The 22,143-nt window shown below is 42.2% G+C and overlaps 1 protein-coding gene across 2 annotated transcripts; it reads left to right on the top strand.

The window, feature by feature from the left end:
* Window positions 1-294: 294 nt before the first annotated feature.
* Window positions 295-18,958, top strand: LOC120048733 (leukocyte receptor cluster member 8 homolog). 2 transcript variants are annotated; one of them, XM_038994913.1, is made up of 16 exons: window positions 295-601; window positions 3,484-3,625; window positions 7,083-7,238; window positions 7,498-7,581; window positions 8,200-8,641; window positions 8,777-8,933; window positions 9,697-9,762; window positions 10,630-10,800; window positions 11,387-11,632; window positions 11,847-12,011; window positions 12,398-12,689; window positions 12,787-12,888; window positions 13,001-13,069; window positions 13,198-13,327; window positions 13,451-13,658; window positions 13,778-18,958. In XM_038994913.1, exons 1-16 carry the CDS (start codon window positions 561-563, stop codon window positions 13,938-13,940), a joined length of 2,634 nt encoding a protein of 877 aa, XP_038850841.1. In that variant the 5' UTR covers window positions 295-560; the 3' UTR covers window positions 13,941-18,958. The 2 variants fall into 2 exon arrangements, with proteins under 2 accessions (XP_038850841.1, XP_038850842.1); XM_038994914.1 differs by lacking the exon at window positions 9,697-9,762.
* Window positions 18,959-22,143: the final 3,185 nt, after the last annotated feature.

Raw genomic sequence — 22,143 nt, 5'->3', positions numbered from 1 at the left:
GCTGAAGAGTCTTAAAAATATAAATATTTTAATTATAACAGTTAAAACAGCTTTTCACCAGCAGGGAGAGTAAAAAAATGTTTTATTCAATATTATTCTGCAACATTAAGGGTTACGGTGTTCAACAACAATAACTTTAATATGCAAGTGTAGTAGCAATAGTAGTAATGAGAAGGCAAAACTTACTTTGAAATCTAGGAACAAAGTAGGTAAGTATTTTCCTCCAATGAGAGGAGGCGAGGCAAAGGAAACGGAAGGCGAGGCATACGTTCCATATCTAATGCAACTGCCATTTTGTTTTTCAGTTGAAGGTCCATTGCAGCTACGGTTGTTCTTGTGAAAATTGCATTATTCGACGTTTAGATATTGCTTTATAGTGTTTTTTTTCTTAAATTTAAAGACTGTCTTGTTGAGAAGTAGTGGATGGTAGAGTAAAATACCCGAAGGACCAACTTTCCTTGTATATTGTGATTTAATTGTTCTTGTTTACGTTAGGGTCTGCTGGCCTACGACGTTCTATTAGATTGGTACAGTAGTTAGCTAGTTGTCTCGGTGGCAAAATGGCGGCGAAAACGACCCAGACAGCTCCAGCTGCTAACTGGTAAGACCTAAAATTATCAAGTTAAACATATCGAGCTTTCGAATATGTTATCACTTTATTTTGACCTGTATTCTAGCTAGACATTGACATTTAATAACGTTCGAAGAAAGCCTGCGATTCGCAGAGTTTGTCTCGTTCCATTAGTTACGTTCCTGCAGCTTCGTATCGGCTAGCCTTCTCTACTAGCAAACACCACCAACTATGTAGTACGTAGTTATGAGAGACAAGGTAATTAGCTAACTGGGTCACAGTCCAGTAACCTAGTAACATCCATCCAGGACTCTCACTAAGTTACCGTTATCTTCCAGGCTGGGTCACAACAACTTCTAGTATCAACACGATTTTCATGTCTACGATGGGTCATCAAGAACTGGTGTAATAGGGCTAATGGGTTGATTCCGGACCGGGCAGTTAAGCTACTCTCTCAAGGCTTGGGCAGTATTGTCTAACTTGTCATTGAATCACTTCTATAAGATTTGGAAATGGTCTAGCTAGTTGTCAGCAAAGTTACGGTCTCTTAAATATAGGCAGGGCCAGGCGATGACTGTTTTATTCTGTACTAACAGGGGTTCTTGCTATTCTTCATGTGGAGTCAAAGCACTCTTATTTTGAGATTCGCTCAACATACCCTCTGCTAACAGAGACACATTTATTTCCCACCAATGAGAATGTCCCATTTTATTTAGGGACCACAGAAATAGCAGGCTTTGAATTTTATGTGTGTGGCGGGGCCATGCTCAAGCAACTGAGATGCTCATTCAACAGGTTACCTTACTAAAATGTATTCATATACACGGAGCAAAACTATGAACGCAACATGTAAAGTGTTGGTTTCATGTACTAAAATAAAAGATTCCAGAAATGTTCCATATGCACATAAAGCTTATTTATCTAAATTGTTGTGGAAAAATTACATATGTTAGTCATCATTTTGCCTTTGCCAAGATAATCCATCCACCTGACAGGTGTGGCATATCAAGAAGATGATTATCAAGAAGCTGATTAAGCAGCATGATCATTACACAGGTGCACCTTGTGCTGGGGACAATTAAAGGCCACTCTAAAATGTGCAGTTTTGTCACACAACACAATACCACAGATGTGTCAAGTTTAGAGGGAATGTCCAACAGAGCTGTTTCCAGAGAATTTAATGTTTATTTCTTTACCATAAGCCACCTCCAATGTCGTTTTAGAATTTGGCAGTAAGTCCAACGGCCTCACAAACGCACACCATGTGTAACCATGCCAGCCCAGGCTCTCCGCATCTGGCTTCTTTGTCTGCAGTATCGTCTGAGAACAGCCACCCGGACAGCTGATGAAACTGGGCTTGCACAAACTGTCAGAAACCGTCTCAGGGAAGCTCATCTTCTTTTATGGTGTCATTTGGGCAAGTGATTTGCTGGTATCAGCGTTGTGAACAGAGTGCCCCATGGTAGCGTGGAGTTGTGGTATGGGCAGGCATAAGCTATGGACAACGAACACAATTGCTTTTTATCGATGGCTGTTTCGGTACACAGAGATACCATGACGATATCCTGAGGCCCATTGTCGTACCATTCATCTGCTGCCATCACCTCATGTTTCAGTATGATAATGCACAGCCCCATGTCGCAGGGATCTATACACAATTCCTGGAAGCTGAAAATGTCCCGGTTCTTCCATTGCCTGTATACTCAACAGACATTGAGCATGTTTGGGATGCTCTGGGTCGACGTGTATTACCACGTGTTCCGGTTCCAGCCAATATACAGCAACTTCGCACAGCCATTGAAGAGGAGTGGGACAACATTCCACAGGCCACAATCACAGATCAACTCTCTGCAAAGGAGATGTGTTGTGCTGCATGAGGCAAATAGTGGGCACACCAGATACTGACTGGTTTTCTGATCCATGCCTTTTTTTAAGGTGACTGTGACCCAACAGATGCATATCTGTATTCCCAGTCATGTGAAATCCATAGATTAGGACCTAATACATTTATTTCATTTTAGCTGCTGAGTTCCGTTTTAGCTTGTGGTGTTCTCAATTTGTATTAATCTGGGAAATGGGATGCAACCAGAAAAGTTGCATCAAATGCAGATAGTCATACAGTACCAGTCAAAAGTTTGGACACACCTACACATTCAAGGGTTTTTCTTTTTTTTTACTATTTTCTACACTGATGAATAATAGTGAAGACATCAACTGTGAAATAACACATGAAATCTTGTAATCAAAATATATTTTATATTTGAGTTTCATCGAAGTAGCCACCCTTTGCCTTGATGACGGCTTTGCACACTCTTAACATTCTCTTAACCAGCGGTTACCATACCCGGCCTGCTAGCTGGTTGCTACTTAAAGTCCCCAGGACATTTACAGTATTTGGCAAGACTGCCTTCTCGTCTTGTTCACCAGAGGCATGGAATAGTCTACAATCCATGCTTCATCTAGATATGTTAGTGCCACTGAATTAATTTTACATTTTGAAGGGAGAATGTTACAGAGGCGTGTAAATGCATTTTAAGGCTGGATCATGTTGTGTTGTATGTTTTAATTCTGTAATGTATTGATTGTTGCTGCTCCCTTGGCCAGGTCTCCCTTGAAAAAGAGACTCTGGATCTCAATGGGCTTTTCCTGGTTAAATAAAAAATATATTTCCTTTATGAACTGTAACTCAGTAAAAGCTTTGAAATTGTTGCATTTATATTTTTATTCAGTGTAGTTATACATTTCAAAAAACAATTCTTGAGTAAAGAATTGGTGTGCTGTAAATATTGCTGGTTTGGTGGTAGTATCTTCCAAGTTAACAAACATTTAACATGACCAAGTTTCAGGCATCAGACATTTGTTTGGTTTCCGTACTGAATGACTGACAGTCACGTGTCTCCTGTCTGTTGTAGGTCGTATGGCGCAGCAGCAGGTCCAGAGGGCCAGACCGTCTCGGAAAACCCAGAGTGGGAGAAGGCCAGACAGGCACTGGCCTCCATCAGCAAGACCCAGAGCGCCACCAAGACCGCTCAGGCCAACCGGACCACAGCTCAGGTGTGTGTTTGCTTATGTGTCTGTTCTTTTGCTTCTCTGATGCGTTTGTTCACTTACTGTAAGGCACGTTATCTACGATAATGAAGTGAAATTCTGCTTATGAAGGGGTTTCATGTCTGGCAGATGGCAGTTCTATTCGTCTAATTCAGGGGTTCCTAAACTGTTTTGGCCCGCGACCCCATTTTGATATATATACAAATGCGACCCAACCATGTAAAAAAAATTTTTTTTTGTCATCAACGGCAAATGTTCACTTTTTAAATTGGGGCTATATGACAGTCCATTACAAATCAGTCTAACAGTACTTTTGACTAGGGATGCACGATATATCGGTGAACATATCGGAATCGGATGTTATTAGTTAAAAATGCCAACCTCGGTATAGGCCCGATGTCTAGTTTAACGCTGATGTGCAAAACCGATGTCAAAGCGGATGTGCATACCTATATAACGTAGGTACATGACATAATGACGCCACGTAAAATGTTGCACTACACGTGCAACACAGCATTCCTACCCTAGCCCACAATGTCTGCTGGTGTGGATCGAGCAGTCAACAAGTGGAGCAGTCATTTGAAAGAGTAAGAACATTTCAGAGAGAGAACTGAAAGGTGAAATCCATTTATGCCAAGATAATGGAATTCATTGCCCTTGACAATCAACGGTTCTCTGTCGTGGCTGATGTTGGCTTTCGCCGACTGGTTGAGCCCCGGTACACTTGTTGCCCTACCGGAGTTACCCGGTAATGGCGTCACTGCTATTAACTTCACGACGTACTATTGAATGCTGTTTGCGTCTTTGCGTGACACTATTTGACACATCAAATAAGCTTTTAATTAGTGATGCACCGATATGACATTTTTGGCCGATACTGACATCTAATATTTTCCTTGCCCAAAAAAACGATACTGATAACCAAGGTTTACAATTTTTGCGGACTTTTAAGCATTCTAGTACAGTTAAATAGTCAACACACACACATGGACGCAGTGGTCTAAGGCACTGCATCTCAGTGCAAGAGGCGTCACTACAGTCCCTGGTTCGAATCCAGGCTGTATCACATCCGGCCGTGATTGGGAGTCCCATAGGGCGGCGCACAATTGGCCCAGTGTCGTCCGGGGTAGGCCGTCATTGTAAATAAGAATTCGTTCTTAACTGACTTGCCTAGTTAAATAAAGGTTACACACACACACCAAACTGACCAAAAATGTATTTTGTTGGCATTTACCTATGTCCGTCTTTCCAGTAAAACATAATCAAAACCTATTTCTTTCACTTGCTGTGCTGTTTCTTTGTTCAGTCGTTTCATTCTCAGCCAGGATTTCTCATACTATGGAAAGCTGTTTGGGTCTTTGCGTGTCAAATAACACTATTTGACTTGTCAAATAAGCTTGTTGACCAATCATAGGTTGACAACTTGGAGTCACGCGATGATATGGTGTGTGGTCCGCCCACTACAACTCGGGAAACCATGCAGTTTATTAGGCTACAGATTAAGTAAATTATGAAAGTGCACACTATGAGCTTGATGCTCCTTTACAGTAAATATCGAGGGTCTTATTCTGGTGACATGATTGATTGCTTGACTGCCGTTTGATAAATACAAATATTGAATGTATGTAGACTATCCTACCCGCACTGTATCTGCAAGCTGTTGGCTAGGGTGCATGTGCCAAGACCAGAATAGGAAAATGTGCTATTTAACCCAACAGTTTGTGACAAAACTATCGGTGGAGTTAAAATCTATGGAAACACACTGAACGTTTCATTTTTATTAGATATATAAAAACTTAAGCGAAAAATTACAATTTGTATGCGCACTGTCATAAAGCACAGATTTCTCCCAACAAGTCAGTTTGGTGGAAACACACCACTGGAGGGAAAATGTGCATATTTTCTTTGTGGATTTTAGAATATTTGCATTAAAATCTGTTGCCAATTGGATGGAAATCTAACTAGTGGTGTTCTTTTTCCCCCAGTCTGATTTAGTGCCTGTTCGTCCATTCTGTTCTAATGAGTTCTGCGCGCCTTGTGGGCATTGTAGAGTGAAACAGAATACACATATATGTTCCTGAGTCTTCTGTTTCAGTGATGGGGCCATAATATTTTGTAGCTTAAACCATTCCAAAAGAGAGCCATATTTATAGTCAAAAAATCGAAGCTGCTCGGTTTATTACAACCCCATTTAGCAGCTACTGAATGTTGCTGACGTAACCCTGGTTCTATGAACCAAGCACTTTTTTTTTTTACTTGAGTTTCTCCCGCGACCCCATTTTTAAATGAAATGCTGGTCTAGTTGTTGCAATTGTTGTCATAGTAACAGTGCCTTTTTTTTAAGCCGGGTGAAAACTACACCTACACAAAGTCCTAACATCGCTGAGCCTCAAACATTAAACGACTGTCTTTCCTGTAGGTTTTTTTGTCTTGCCAACGTACTGGTGCGCACACTAAGCGATGTGGCACAAACGGGGTCACACATTGAAAGATTGTTGACCTGGTCGTGAGGATTTTCCATACCATGCTGTCTTGCCAAAATAACAATGATTTGATTACATTTGACGTAGCTACGGGCTGTGGCTCAAAGCAGCCTGATACACGTTTTGTCATTCACGCTTCCCATACAAATTTGAAATATCTAGCTTACGTTTTGAATTAAATAACATTGCTTGTGAGCTTCAGAGCTTTAACAATTTGACGCTTTGGTTAAAGGCAAGTACAAACACATACTAGTAATAGTCATCGCTCCTGCTCGAGAGTCATCTCACTGGCTTCTCTGGCGAGCTCTCATTGGCTATTGCTGAGCATCGTTCTCAACTTGTCGTTGCACATCTCACACTACAAGACCATTGCAGATTTGGTTCCGATAAAATCAAACATGTTTGAAAATATCGGGACGTCTGGGATTGCTCAAAGACGAGATCAGTAGCCCTCAGATTGAGTCTCTGACCCGCTCACATTAAACGAGCGTCGGTGACGGCCACGTGCCCCGAGTAGGCAATGACATGGACATTTTATCTCCAATCTCAAAAACGTGTCTGGGACAGCTAAATCGGAGCCAAAATTGTGTAGTGTAGACCCGGCTTTAATCTCAAAGGCGCTTGTTATTGGGTATAATGTATTACCTCAACAGTTATCTTAACTTGACGAGCTGTACAGCATGGACCATTTTTTCCTTCCTGACACAGACATACAACTGTCTGATCTGGGCTCGTATCCACAAAGCGTCTCAAAGTAAGACTGCAGATCTAAGATCAGGTCCCAACCTGTGTATGTATTCTTATTGATTAGGATTCTAAAAGGCTAAACTGATCCTAGATCAGCACTCCTACTCTGAGGCTTTGTGGATACGGGCCCAGGTCTTCCTGGCTTTTTACCCGAATATGATTAAAATGGACGAGTAGGCTTTCGTTCTGATTTAATCTCTCATCACTTAGTAGTTGTCTGTTTGTGTTTACAGGCTGGTCAGTTTCAGCCTGCAGTTACTGAGTCCACAGCCATACAGCAGCAGCAACAGCAGCAGTACTACCAACAGTGGTACCAACAGAACCAGCAGCAGCCGTATCCTGGATACACCTACCCCTACAATTACTACTACCCCATGGCGGCTGGCCCCGTACGTGTACATATCCTCCACATTTCAGATTAACTGTAATGATTTCCCCGACACTGATGCCGGCTTTATGCACTATAGCGTTTAGATAAAGAATTGGAATTGTTAGATTTAGCCTACACATTACAAAACCGGCACTTTGCGACTAAAAAAATCTATGAACTGTTAATACGTGATACCCCGACAGAATACACAACATAAAACCATTGGTTGAAGCCAAGCCAGTACCATATTTGAAGTGTGTTTTCCTCTGATTCTCCAGTATGGTGGTGGTGGCTATCCTCCTCAGGGCCAGTATGGTGTACCTCCAGGACCTTACCCCTCTCCCACCACTCCAACTGGACAGGTAACCATTAGAAAACTGCTACTGTTGCTACTTAAAACAATCAAGTTTTCAGTTTACTTCACTCTTCCTCTATTGCAGTTTATGAATCATTGACTAAATGAGTCCCCAATGCCAGGCGTTTGTGTAAAAATGACTTTCTGTTTCCGGACAGAAGTGCCCTAGGGATCAATTGCATGAATTAAGATGTTATTGATGACTGGCATTTGAATAATGTTCTATTTCTACCCTGACAAGCGTCCCTTATCTCACACTGTCAGGTACAAACCTACACTGTTGATTGGTCAATGTGTCATGCTGCCTTGTTGACAAAATTACTGAGCGGCACAGATTACTGTTCGCTTTGAGAGGGGGCACAGATTACTGTTCGGTTTGAGCAGGACGCTCCTTTCGACCGATGATGTAACGGGCCTTTACCCGGTGCCTCGCGGCTCAGCATAATGTAATCCTCCATAATGTAATCCTCCCACTAAGAATCTGTCTGGAGCTGAAGTCTGTTGCAGTTAGAATGTTTTGCTCTGCGTTTCTCCTTTCATGTTGAGATATTCTCAATTTGAAGTTTATTACCTTTCTTTCACAAGTTTATTTTCCCCCATCTATTATTTGTCCCTACCTTCCCAGCCTCCATCCCTGCCCGTAATGGATGACCAGTCCTCCAGCTACCCCTCTCAGCCCCAACCCCCTCCTCCTGCTGCCCCTCAACCACCCCCCCAGAGCCCCACCAGCTCTGAGCAACCCCCACCCCCTCCTCCCCCAGCCATCCCTCCCAACTCCCAGTACCCCCTTCCTCTAGGGCAGAACTCTTACAACCCCAACAACCCCATGCCCTACCCCAACAATGACCCCAACCAGATGAGAGGTTACAACCAGGGCAGGCCCAGCTATGGGCAGAGCTACCAGACTCAGAACTCGTACCAGCAGCAGCAGAATAACAACCAACACCAGCAACAAGGACAGGGTCAGTATGGACCAGGAGCTGGGAGAGGAGAGGCCAACAAAAACAAGAACCATCAACAACAACAGCCACAGCAACAAGGACAGCAGCTCTGGCACCGCATGAAACGTGAGGGTATTGAGTTGTGTGTGTGTGTTCAGGTATCTCAAGCATATTTTTTTCTGTCAGCTTATCTTTGTGTTTGTTTCCCATCACTTGGTGTTATTTTCTTTGTTTCAATGCCTTCTTTATTGTTTTCCACAGAGGCACCTGGAGCAGGTGCGATGAAGTTCAACATTCCCAAGCGACCCTACGTCATGACCAATCAGAGTTTCCCTCCTGGGGAACAACCCACCGGATTGGCTGCTACTCCTTCCTCCCCAGCTGCTGCTCCTGCTGCACCTGGCGGTGCCCAGACACGGTGAGGAGACAGCTACTAATGACACCAATATATCTATCTTTACTATCCTTAATACCTACTGGGGAAGAATTAAGTATCTCTACTCATGATCAGAAGATGACAAGGGTTTAACCTGTTATGGCTGCAAGGGAAAGTATTGAGTAGCCAGATAAAAGATGCCCATTTCAAACGGCCTCGTACTCAATTCTTGCTCGTACAATATGCATATTATTATTACTATTGGATAGAAAACACTCTCTAGTTTCTAAAACCGTTTGAATTATTTCTCTGAGTGAAACAGAACTCATTCTGCAGCACTTTTCTTGACCAGGAAGTGGAATGTCAGAAATATATGCTCTGTTCAACTTCCTGCCTATACATGGTCATGACACGTAAGAGTCTACGTACACTTCATACGCCTTCCTCTGGGTGTCAAGAGGCTGAGAGAGAAGAAATTTTGTGTTTATCTTGGTCTGAGGTGGAATAAAAGCTATTTCTTTGACGTGACCGTCCACTTCCTGTTTCTGGAGCGCGCGAAAGAGGACATGGATATGGCTTCTGTTTTGCTCCCGTTATGGACGACTAACATCTCCGTCTTAGATTTGATTTGATACATTTGACCATATCATCGTAACGTATGTTTTTTCAATATAGTTTAATCAGATTATTGAAATTTTTCCGGGAGTTTTGCCGTGTTCCGTTCTCTGACTTTGTTGACGTTGGAGTGATCCGTTCCACTTGGCAAGTGCCCATGCTAAATGAAGAGGGATATTTGCCGTTCCAGATCAAAACAACGACTGTTCTGGACAAAGGACACCTTGTCCAACATTCTGACGGAAGATCACCAAAAGTAAGAAACATTTTATGATGCTATTTCTAATATCTGTCGTGCATGTGAACTGGTCGTGGGCGCCCAAGTGTTTCTGGCTATTGTGGCTACGCTAATATAGCGCTACATTTTGTTTTCGCTGTAAAACATTTAATAAATCGGAAATATTGTCTGGAATCACAAGATGCCTGTCTTTCAATTGCTGTACACTATGTATTTTTCAGAAATGTTTTATGATGAGTAATTAGGTATTTGACGTTGGTGTCTGTAAATATTATGGCTGCTTTCGGTGCAATTTCTGATTGTAGCTGAAATGTAAACTATGATTTATACCTGAAATATGCAAATTTTTCGAACAAAACATATGCTATACAATAAATATGTTATCAGACTGTCATCTGATGAAGTTGTTTCTTGGTTAGTGGCTATTTATATCTTTATTTGGTCGAATTTGTGATAGCTTCTGATGGAGTAAAAACTGATGGAGTAAGAATAGTGGTGTCTTTTGCTAACGTGGTTAGCTAATAGATTTACATATTGTGTCTTCCCTGTAAAACATCTTAAAAATCGGACATGTTGGCTTGATTCACAAGATGTGTACCTTTCATCTGGTGTCTTGGACTTGTTAATGTGTGAAAGTTAAATATTTAAAAAAAATATCTTTTGAATTTCGCGCCCTGCACTTGAGCTGGATGTTGTCATAAGTGTACCGGTGTCGGGCTGCAGCTCAAACAGGTTAAAATCTGCATCCAATAGATTTCAGAAGTACCATGTCCCTCTTTCTCAAACTAATAATTAGTCACTTCAAATTGACCTAGTACTCCCAAACCAGTTTCCTTTCCCCCTGATTTACTGTTGCGATGCTGATTATAAAAATGATTCCCTCAGGCCCCAGGACTGGCCCCAGGCGATGAAGGAGTATGTTCAGCGCTGCTTCACAGCCTGTGAGAATGAGGAGGACAAGGACCGCACCGAAAAGGGGCTGAAGGAGGTCCTACAGAAAAGACTACAGGATGGGTCTGCCTACACCATCGACTGGGACCGCGAACCTCTGCCTGAGTGAGTGGAGCAGTTCTTGAAAAAGCCTGATGTTTCCTGATGTTTCACTGTCTTGAAACTTAGCCTGGTGTTTCACCGTCTAGGAACTTAGCCTGGTGTTTCACCGTCTAGGAACTTAGCCTGGTGCTTCACCGTCTAGGAACTTAGCCTGGTGCTTCACCGTCTAGGAACTTAGCCTGGTGCTTCACCGTCTAGGAACTTAGCCTGGTGCTTCACCGTCTAGGAACTTAGCCTGGTGCTTCACCGTCTAGGAACTTAGCCTGGTGCTTCACCGTCTAGGAACTTAGCCTGGTGCTTCACCGTCTAGGAACTTAGCCTGGTGCTTCACCGTCTAGGAACTTAGCCTGGTGCTTCACCGTCTAGGAACTTAGCCTGGTGCTTCACCGTCTAGGAACTTAGCCTGGTGCTTCACCGTCTAGGAACTTAGCCTGGTGCTTCACCGTCTAGGAACTTAGCCTGGTGCTTCACCGTCTAGGAACTTAGAAAGCCTGAATCCCCTTGTGGAGACCAAATGCCTAATTTCTGCCTAAGCCCTATCAAGAGGTGCTAGTCATCCTAATCCCTTCTCTCCTCTCTCGCCGTCCAGACTGAAGGCCAAGCAGTCTCGCTGGGAGGTTGTACCCACCCAGAGGACTCTGGAGAGTTCTGTGGGCCGTGGTGGGGGTACAGGTGGGTCTACGCGCGGCAGGGGTGGTGGGGCCAGGCTGGGGCACTACAGGAACGTCTTCTCCCAGAGAAGCCCCTCATCCAGTTCCTCAGGCTCCTCCTCTCGCTCCCCCTCTCCCTCCCACAACCGTCACAGGGACCGCAATGGCCAGAGACACAGACGCAGGTGAGAGACGGTGTGTTTGTATGTTTTGGGTTAGTCCAGTGATTTTAATTTTTTCATATTTTTTTCATAATTGGCCAGGTGTATTATTTGTCCCAACCTGCTTTGTTATAGGTCAAATATTCCCCTTAATATAGTATAATGATAGCCACTCTAAAGAGAGAAAGTATGCTGGGTAGTTTTATGTTGTAATGTCCTGTTCCTTCTCCTCTTCCAGTGACTCTGAGTCCCAGTCGGACAGCAGCATGTCCAGTGACCTCCGAACCCAGCTTCCCCGGCGCAACCAGAAAGGAGGGCGTGGCCGTGGGGGCGACAGGGACCGAGGCAGAGGGGGTGGAGAGAGGGGACGAGGAAGGGGCGGAAGAGGCAACAGAGGACGGAGGTAAACAAGCATGTTTTGGCCTAAAGAAAAATTCCAGACGAAATGTTTTGCATGTCAGCAATCAAGTTTTCAAGATATACAACTTTCAAAATACAGAAATATAGCCGGAATAATGCGTTTTGCATAATATTATGCCAAACTCGGCATCATATGATGCAAAATGCATCATACCGGCTGTATTTTGAAAATGATACGTCTTGAAAACTTGATTGCTGATATGCAAAACATTCTGGGACTATATCAACAATGGACTAATGAAACAAATACCAAAAGCTAGTTTTGGGTGAAATCTTCTTTCAAGTCATTGGCCTTGACCCACACACAAACTAATATTCACCTTTCCCTGATTCTCATTGTGCTGATCACATTTCGGCTTCTCTTCTCAGAAACATGGATGACGCTAACTCCACCGTCCTGGGCAAGAAGAGGAAAGGTGGGAACGCCGGCCTGGACTTCCACGACCCCCACCGGGAGGCCAAGAAACAAAGCCGAGCGGCACGCTTCCACAACACCAAGATGCGCTCAGAGCCCCTGGTGCTGTCCATCAACAACCTGGAGCTGCCCAAGGAGGACCTGAGCTGGGACGACTGCCCCATCGTGGGCACCTGCCAAGAGATTACCAAGATCTACCTGAGACTCACCTGTGCCCCCGACCCTGCCACCGTGCGTCCTGTATCTGTGAGTATCGCCTGTCACGTGGAATGAGAGGATCCTTATTTGAGGCCTCCCTTCAGATTGTGTGATGCTTGTCTCCTAATCCCCTGTCTCTGGCAAGGTGCTGAGGAAGTCTCTGTTGGCCGTGAAGGCCCACTGGAAGACCCGTCAGGACTACCCCTACGCCTGTGAACAGATGAAGTCCATACGACAGGACCTCACAGTCAGTTTACATGTCCTCTTTAGTTTTGTCGAACAGGCACTTTGTCCTATCTCGGTATTTGAATCATATTGTATGAGGATATGAAAACAGGAGGCGTCTCTCCTCCTTTCAGGTCCAAGGAGTTCGTACAGAGTTCACAGTGGAAGTATACGAGTGCCATGCACGCATCGCTCTGGAAAAGGTGAGAGGACCTCTCCATACATCGTCCCCCTTTGCTACCTCGTATTTGACGTCAGGCGTCGTATGAGTTTAAAGGTGCGGTGTCGTACTAGATGTGCATTCTTCTCTGAATGTTTGGGTTGTTACCAGGGCGACCACGCAGAGTTCAACCAGTGCCAGATGCAGCTGAAGGCCCTGTATAAGGACAACCCGTCAGAGAACATAGGGGAGTTCACTGCTTACAGACTACTCTACTATATCTTCACTAAAAACTCTGGAGGTAACTTACCACCTGCCTGATATTCCTCATCAATCATTATATTTCTGCATTGGATTTTGGCTCGCATAGAATTGAGCTTAATGTCCTGATTTTCTTGGTTGCGTGTTTGCCCCCCACACACAGACATCACGACTGAGCTGGTGTACCTGACTGCGGCGCTGCGGGCGGATGAGTGTGTCTCCCACGCTCTCTCCCTCCGCGCCGCCTGGGCTCTGGGAAACTTCCACCGGTTTTTCCAGCTCTACCGGAGAGCCCCACGCATGGCATCCTACCTCATAGACAAGTTTGTAGAGAGGGAGAGGATGATCGCTCTCAGGGCCTTATTCAAAACGTACGTCAGAGGCCTTTCATCCAAACTCCATGGTTCCTAACAATTCGTCATTTTACGTAGTTGTATGTAGGATAGAAATGGTCCAACTTTAAATTGCCTCTCCCCCTCTGTTTTCCCAGATTCAGACCAGACTTGCCGGTGGAGTATGTGCAGTCCAGTCTGGGTTTCCTTTGTTTAGACTCTTGCATGGCCTTCCTCACAGGCCTGGGGGTCACCTTCTTCCCCTCTGACCCCAGCAAGATAGACTGCAAAACCAGCTCAGCCTGTCTGGCAGCCTCCTGAGGGGGTGGGCGGTTTACCGGGGAGGGGGAAAGCACAGTAAAGGGAGATACTGAGATATAGACAGGGTCAGGAATGTACCCTACAGTTATACTGCACTACACTTCAGGAGGGAGACAAGTGGTTAGACTGAAACTACAATTTAGTCCTGTAGAAAGAGGGAGATATGCACTAGGACCCACTAAATCACTTAAGGCTGAAATTCAGTGAGGATCCCACCCACAGATGCACTGTACTCACAGATATGGACTGTATAACAAGAGTGGGGGAGATTATCTGCATACATGCTGCACATCAAATACATTTAGAATAGCTTAGCCCCACATCTCTGATCAGCTCAAGATATTAATTATACCTTCGACTTAGAACGTTTTTATGACGAACAGATGATGTTAGGCATTAGTTCAAGTTAAGACCTGAAGATCAAGCGCCAACTCACACAGATCAGGGAACAGCGTAGCCTCAAGGTCTCCCTTCCACTATCGCTCTCAGAAGTTTTAAGCTAACAGTGTTCTGTTATGTTTTTCCTTCCCTCAAGTCAACAGCCTCAAACTCATGCGAAGACAAGCCTTGAGAACCCAAGAGAGAGATGAAAACGAAATTAGCTAAAGTCATCCCTCAAGCCCTCATTCAACAGGCTGCTCATCCACTCCAAAACCAAACCATCAACCAGAGAAGAGGTTTGTCTGTTCAGGTGTTCAGCTCTAGAGACTGTGCTAGCCCTTTGCTGCTTTCAGGAAGCCTTTGTGATCCAGCGTCCAATCCGGGAGAGGAGGAGATGGTGGTTTGTATGTCCTGCCCCCCCTTCCCCCAAGCTGTCTACGATTGGCGATCAGGTGGGGAAAGTTACCCCCACTTCCTGTTCCGGCGTAGCCCTGCACACTTGGCAGAAAGGTATTGACTGAGAAATCTAAAGGTTCTGATTGGCTCCTTGCCCATGTTGGCCACAGCCATCCTTACCCCACAGTTGTCCGCTACCCACGGTCCCCTGCTTCACCCTTCAACAGTCATCACCCAGAGTTCACCAAAGTTTGACCACAAAGTTTACATCCCAGTTATATCTGCTCTCTAATATAGAAGATCTCCAAGCCTGGCGTCTAGTCCCTTCTGGTAGGCATTGACTTATAAAGTGTGATGGTGGATACAGTCCCCTAATATTTACCAAGAATGGCCTCCGCAATCCCTCGGTATGTGTCCAGGAGGCAGGATATCCACCTCTAGTCCATCTATCCCCTGAGAGCAGACAAGGAGGCAGTCTCCCACCCCTTAAGAGTACCAAATAACCAAGTTGAGGCTCTGGGCAAGCCTGTGGTGTTTCCTGAGTTACCTGATCAACAGCCCCCTCAGCAGCATGGAATAGCAGTCGTCAAGCACCCCCACCACACAGGAAGAAGTCAGCTCCATCAAGATGGTGGCAAAGTCTCCACCTTCAAATATGGTGGCTGGATCAGTTCTGCCATACGGAGATGAGATCGCTGTCTGTGCAGATGGCGGCAACGTCTGGGTTTGTATGCTCCACACTCCGTTCAATAAGGCTGAGTATGTATGTATGGCTGGTAAGAAAAAGGACTCTTGGTGTGCTGGAAGGAGGTGGATGACAGCACAGCATAGATCACCCAGTATTCACTATTGGCTCATTCACAAACACTAACCATTGGTTTGGGTTAAGGTGTATGATATCAAGTCTATGGTAATTGCTTAAATTCCATCCACGTGATAGTGTGTCTGAAATTGTGATATAAAATGAAGGGTGCCAGTATTAACCCTTGGGGAACACCCCTCATTTGCAAGACAATGAAGCCAAACTGTCAAATTATGCAGGTGCAGATTCACAAATTCAGGTTTAAAAGGTAACTGTCTTCTCAATTGAAAATTGTCATATTCTGCCACAAAACATTAGTTTAGGACATTAATGTTTGACGGCTAAAGCATACAAGACTCTGCTTATCAAATGTTTGTCTGTAATCAAATAATCTGCTTATTTATTTAAAGCTAAGAAATCATGTGATATTTCTAAAACCCCATTGTAGACATTTTGGTTTTCAGTAAAGGCAGGTGAGAGTGAAGGATTGTAGAGTAGTTATTTTGGGGTCCTATCCAGCAGTTATACATTAGGCTACATCCCTGTGTATACTCTTGATAAGATCTGAAGTGAGGAGACTAGTGTGGGGAGTTAATTGTAAATCAACATAATTGGCAATACATAAATAGAACCTAGACATGGAACATGAGTTGGTGATATCAGTTGATCTAATATCAGCATATTGTTGTTTTCAGGCATGACCTTGAAGAGTATTTACTTGATTCACATCAAAGCTTGAGGTATTTTAGTGAGTTCAGTGCCATTGCGGAGATATCAAATGTATTTGTCACATGCGCTGAATACAACAGGTTCAGACTGAAATGCTTACATACGAGCCCTTTCCCAACAATGCAGAGTTAAAAAGTAAGAAAAATTATATAAATAAAAGGGATTTGGTAATACAATAAAATTATATAATAACTAACGAGGCTATATACAAGATATGACTCTACTTTCAGGATGAACAGAAGTCTGTGCTGTAACATGTCCTGTGTGCTCATCCATAGAGTAGATGTGTCAGTATCTAATGTACATTGTTATGGATTGTTGGCCTTTTTTCTTCTCAGTAACTATTCATTGGACATTTTGATATGTTTTATGTTTACCAGGGCAAGTGTAATTTTGACAAACGTATATGGTGAATGAGAAGCTGAAGCATTTTAGATATGGGTAATAAACACTTAATTCTTTAAGACAATTGATGTGAATATGTAAATTATAATTACAAATCTAAAAAGGTGGATGATTTGGAATACATTGCCTGTTTTTGATATTGCCGTGGATTTAAATGGGGAATTGATAGTAACTGCTTTTTGTAGTGCAAACACGCGTGATTTCTACCCTATATTTTTGACCGCTTATTCAATAAGTGCAGGACAGAAGGTTTATATTTTGGGCTTTTACAGGGATTGAAAATGGGATATTTGCTGTATAAACCAAATATTTTTCTTGCCAAATTTCCCTTGGTTGACCACTTTCATTTCTTACTCATTTTTTAAAATGCTCATCTTCTGTAAACCCATTTTTGTTTTTAGATTTTATTTAATGCATTTCTGTCATCTCAATCTTTCTGGCTATCTGTACTCATGAACCCCTTAGAGCAGTGGTATTCAAAGTCAGCATCGTGACCCATGAGGGAAATGCGAAAACATTCATAGGTCATAATGTATGGGACAATATAGAAACGTTTTTGAAAAGGATCGTTTGAAAAATCAATTTTTATTGACTAAATGTATTTATTGGTTTATTTTAATTTCGATGAGATGAACATGTAATGAATTTGATGTAAAAAAAAATTTAAAGGGTGTCAGTAGGTTTGGAAATTCTTCTGGCCCAAAAAAATGGTCCCCAGAAAATCTGGTGGAAAAAATGATATCCCCGCTGAAAAAGTTTGAATATCACTTCCTTAGAGATAAGTAATGTACTAAAACCACCACACAACATCCTGATGGCAAGAGAAAGGTTTGGTTGAAGGCACTGCACTCCCATCAGCCAAGAAACAAACTGTGTGTGTTTGTGTTGCTCAAGTCTCCCGTTTGTCAATTTCTTTGGAAGTAGTTTGTCAAAGAGCAAACCCAGACCGGTTTCAGATTAACAGTGACTTGGCTGGTGTGAGTCAGTGTTTTGATATGGTAAAATATCAATATGGTAACGTTATTAATATTCTTAATGATTGGATTGAGAGAGCCTGTGAGAGATATATATATATAACTGCAGGATCAGTTTCATTATGAATGTCTGGATGAGTAATCAGTCTACCCATTTATAGATCCCTTTGTTTCATTTGACTGGCACTATTTTGTGTGATATGTGCTCGCTTCGGTCATTAATTTCAGCAGTTGTACTCATGACTCAACTTGTCCCTTCTCTCCTCATCTTCCTATCCTCGGTCCCTCTTTACTTTTCCCCACTCCCATTACCAGTCCTTTTCTCTTATTTTTCTTCTTGCAGTACTGCATTACAGGAGCAAAAGGAATGTGAAAAGAGAGCACCTCCTCCCAGCCTCCAGAAGCAAGCTGGAGAGAGGGAAAAGTGTGAGAAATGGAAGACTTGATACTGCCAACTCAAGTTCAAGCCATTTTGTCAATATGACCTGAAATGTTGCAGTGTCTTATACATGGGAGCCTGACTTCAATTGTTTTAGTCAAGTCTTTTGAATGTATTTTATTTGACTATCCTTAACTTGAATCAAGAAAACATTCAATGTCAGATTTGTTCCACTCTAGTTTGCCAGAAACAATTTTGGAACACTGTTGAAAGTTCTGTCTATAGTTAGGAAGGCCTATACCTCTAAACCATCATGTGTTAATGTATACTGTTTGTCCAGAAACATTTGCATGCGTTCTTGTTTTTCATAACCAGGGTGTTCCCTAGAAATTGCTTTGTCATTATGTCAACTTCTCAAGTACAGATCAATATTTGGTAAGGCAACCTTTTTTGGTCAGTGAATATTTGGCGTCTGTAACCTCGATGCATTTTGTCAGCTGCCTCTCATGTGGTCTACCTGTAAATTAATTTGCCCGCATTTGGTATTTGTCGTAATACAATGGGAGTTATTTTAACTTGGAAACACATTCATAAGTATCTCTAGCATGTAAACAACTTTTTGGGATTTGAAATGGATCTGGACATACAGCATACAATTTCCATTATATCAAGGAAAATACTCTATTCCATTCTAGATAAGAACATTTTTTATCTGCTTATATTTGGCCACATTCCTGTCAGTTTTGAGTAGTCCGGTAGTAGTTGGCTCCCATATCAGAATGTTGCTCCGTCTTGCTCTGTACCTTTCCTAAACAGGATGCTTTTCTGTCTTGTCTCTGTTGATTTCAGACACCTCTTCAACAGTGAAGTCAAGTTCATGTAGCGTGCTATCTCCTGGTCAGATGTTTAACATTGCACAACCTCTCATATCTCACATTGATGCTTTAGTTCTGATACATTCATTTTTTTGTTCAATAATAGTTTATAACTGTACATTTCCATTTAACTATGCTTCTCCTTTTTAAAATGTAAACTGTTCCTTCTGACACCTGTGGGTTTGTTTTTTCCTCTCTTTAACTTCTTGAAGCCCATCAATGTGTAACTCCTGCCTCCATATGTCCTATTAGACTGCACTTGAACAATTCCCTTTTCTTACTTCAGCCTGATGCATTGGTTCATTTTTAATTCTTCACTGTAGTGGATTTGTTCTGTTGCTCCTTTTCTCTCCTCTTACCTGCATGTGTCCCCTCCCTCTTCCCTTCTATCATCTCCTTTCTCCACCCTCTTCATGTTGAGTATCTGTTTGCTAGTGACTATTGTTGCTGAGTAACTATCCATTCTCGGTAGTAAGTATTGCTTCTACGCTGCTCAGGTGGTTTCTGTTGCAGCTAGCTGAAACTAAAGGATATACTTGCAAAATATCCCTCCTCCCCAGTCTCAACCCTCCCTGGATTGTATTTGAAATGAAATACTCCTGTTTTGTAAATACTGTGTACATATGTATTTTTTTCTTGAAGAACCTAATAAAATAAAAGTTTAGAAATAAGTATTTTTGTCTTGAGTTATAGAAATGACATGTTGCACTTCTACTTAATCAATGTAAAAATTGCTGCTCAAGATTGATATTGTATCAAACCCAGAAGACTACTCAAACTGAACATTGTTAAAGGCATTTATTATTATTTTTTTTTAAATCTGAACAGAGGGCAATGGACAATCAATCATATTACAGGGACAGTTCAGTGAGTTGATAGATTGATATCAAAGTCCTGAAATTCTGGCTTTCATGTCACTGATCAACATGATTGCACTGTTTCTAGGGATTGGCACTGAACTTAAATTCAAGGAACAATATTAAATGTCAAAAGAATGGCCGAAGTAAAAAATAGCTCACAGCATGACCAGAGAGCAGTTGGAAAAGGCATGCAAAATAATGAAGAGGAAATTGAGTAGGCTGATAGCTATAGGGTGAAGAAGCAACAAGCACTAAAGCTACAAACCACAGAATAGAAGTCCTCATTAGCATGTCTAGAGAACTACAGATAGGTGGAGAGGAAATTCTTCAAGATTCATCTCTTCAGATGTGTAAGTTCATAATGAAGGAAAATAAGTTCTAGGAAGAGAAAAGCACACAGGAATAAAAGGTGACAGACTTGAGAGCAGGTACAAGAGAAAAGATCTGACTTCAAAGAAAAATTAACGCAAGGGGCATAGAACATGAGAGGAGAGGGAAGATTCTGACTAGACTACTGAAAGATGAAAGCAGTTTTTCACAGGAGCTAAGAAGACAGGAAAGCATTCAGAACAGGTAAATGGAGAAGAAGAAAAACAGCATAAAAGATAAAGAACTGAACATAGCTTAAAGAGGACGACCTAACGAGGGTCAGAGAGGAGCAGAGGGAAAGAGGGACAGAGAGGAGCAGAGGGAAAGAGGAGGACCTGATAGGAGCAGAGGAGGACCTAGAGAGGAGCAGAGGGAAAGAGGAGGACCTAAAGAGGGACAGAGAGGAGCAGAGAGAAAGAGGAGGACCTGAAGAGGGTCAGAGATGAGTAGAGGGAAAGAGGGGAGCAGAGGGAAAGAGCATGACCTGAAGAGGGACAGAGCGGAGCAGAGGGAAAGAAGAGGTAATAGAGAAACAAAAAATAGAAGAAATAGACAGCACAGTAGAGTGAAGGAAAGCAATGACAGCTGAGAAGTAAAAGAAGATGGACATTTAGAAAACTTTAAAATAGGAAAGCAAAATAAATGACAGAAAACAGAAAAATAAGAAATTGGAAATGAGTTCTAGCTTAAAGCAAACAGAAAGATAGAACTCACAAGTCAGGTAAAAGAATCAGGAGGTTGTAATGTTAGTATTAGGAAATAGTTCATGTTAATAGAGAAAGTATATACCAAAGTGTAGAGCAAAGCAGAATTACAGAAATGATCAAAGACAAGAAATTTAAAAGTGGCACAGCTAGATGACTACAAGACAGCGAAGAGGACAGTGTGTAAAAAGCAAAAGGAGAGATTAGAAAGAAAGAGTACATCTGAAACAAAGAGGAAAGAATTGCAGAATATCAGTAGCAGAGGAAAAGTGGAATAAAATTCAGAAACAGAAGTTGGGAAAAGAAAAAGCAATATTGTGTAAATAGAAGACAGAAAGAGGAAAGATTAACCTAGAAAAAGGACAATTTAGGGGAAAATAAAGGAGAAATGCTGTTGGGAAAATAGAGAAGAGGACAGCAGAAGTAAGAGGCGAGGAAGGTAACATTACAGTGAAAGAAACTAGGAAATGTACAATTTAGAGAAATACATGATAAGATACAGAGTCAAGATGGTGAGGAAATTATTTGAAAGCGTCAAAGCAGAGAAATAAAGTTTAGAAAATGAAGACAAATGTGTCAGTAAAGAAGAAGACAAAGGGTGAAGAAAGAAAGCCAGAAGATTAATACAGAAAAGGTGAAACGGATAAAGAGTGAAGAAACATGAGAAAAAATGTAGCTAAATAAGTTTACAATTGCTATTAGATTGAAAGAAGGGGAAATTATACATCTGATATCCATGCAAAAAGAAAATAGAAAAATAACAGACTTGAAAGCAGAGGAGTTTGAAAGAGCGAGAGCAAGAGCGAGAGAGAGAGAAAGAGCGAGAGAGAGAGGACAGCAGAGTAGAAGTAAAAAGGCATATTTTTCCATATTATACATTTTTACTAGATGTAAAAATACCTTGATGAAGGCATGACAGTCAAACCGTTGTTGAAATTGAATAATACCATGATAAAGTGTGACTTTAGTTTCTATTTCAAATTGATATTGTAGGCATGGTTATCCAACCCTCAATTATATCTCGTAGGTTTAAGGTTAGGGTTAAGTTCCCCTTAGAAATAGTGAGAAAAACCAGAACAACAACAGTAAAGCTTGGAAAGAGAAGTCTTTTTCCACTTCCAAGAAGATAGGAAAACGAAGCTGTGAAGAAAGAGGGGAAATTAGTATACAAAAACTAAAGCTGAACTTTGCATAAAGAAGATGTTTAGTCCATAGGTTGAAACACACGCAGTAAGACCAGACACTAAAGCAAGGCATGCACAGGGCTGGGTGTCTAGGTACTATACTGTAGCCCCCCTAGAACCACACATACAACATTTGAGATACTAA

Source organism: Salvelinus namaycush, chromosome 5 (genome assembly GCF_016432855.1).
Source record: "Salvelinus namaycush isolate Seneca chromosome 5, SaNama_1.0, whole genome shotgun sequence".
NCBI lineage: Eukaryota > Metazoa > Chordata > Actinopteri > Salmoniformes > Salmonidae > Salvelinus > Salvelinus namaycush.
The sequence above is the reverse complement of the archived record's forward strand: the minus strand, read 5'-3'. Positions and strand labels throughout refer to the sequence as shown.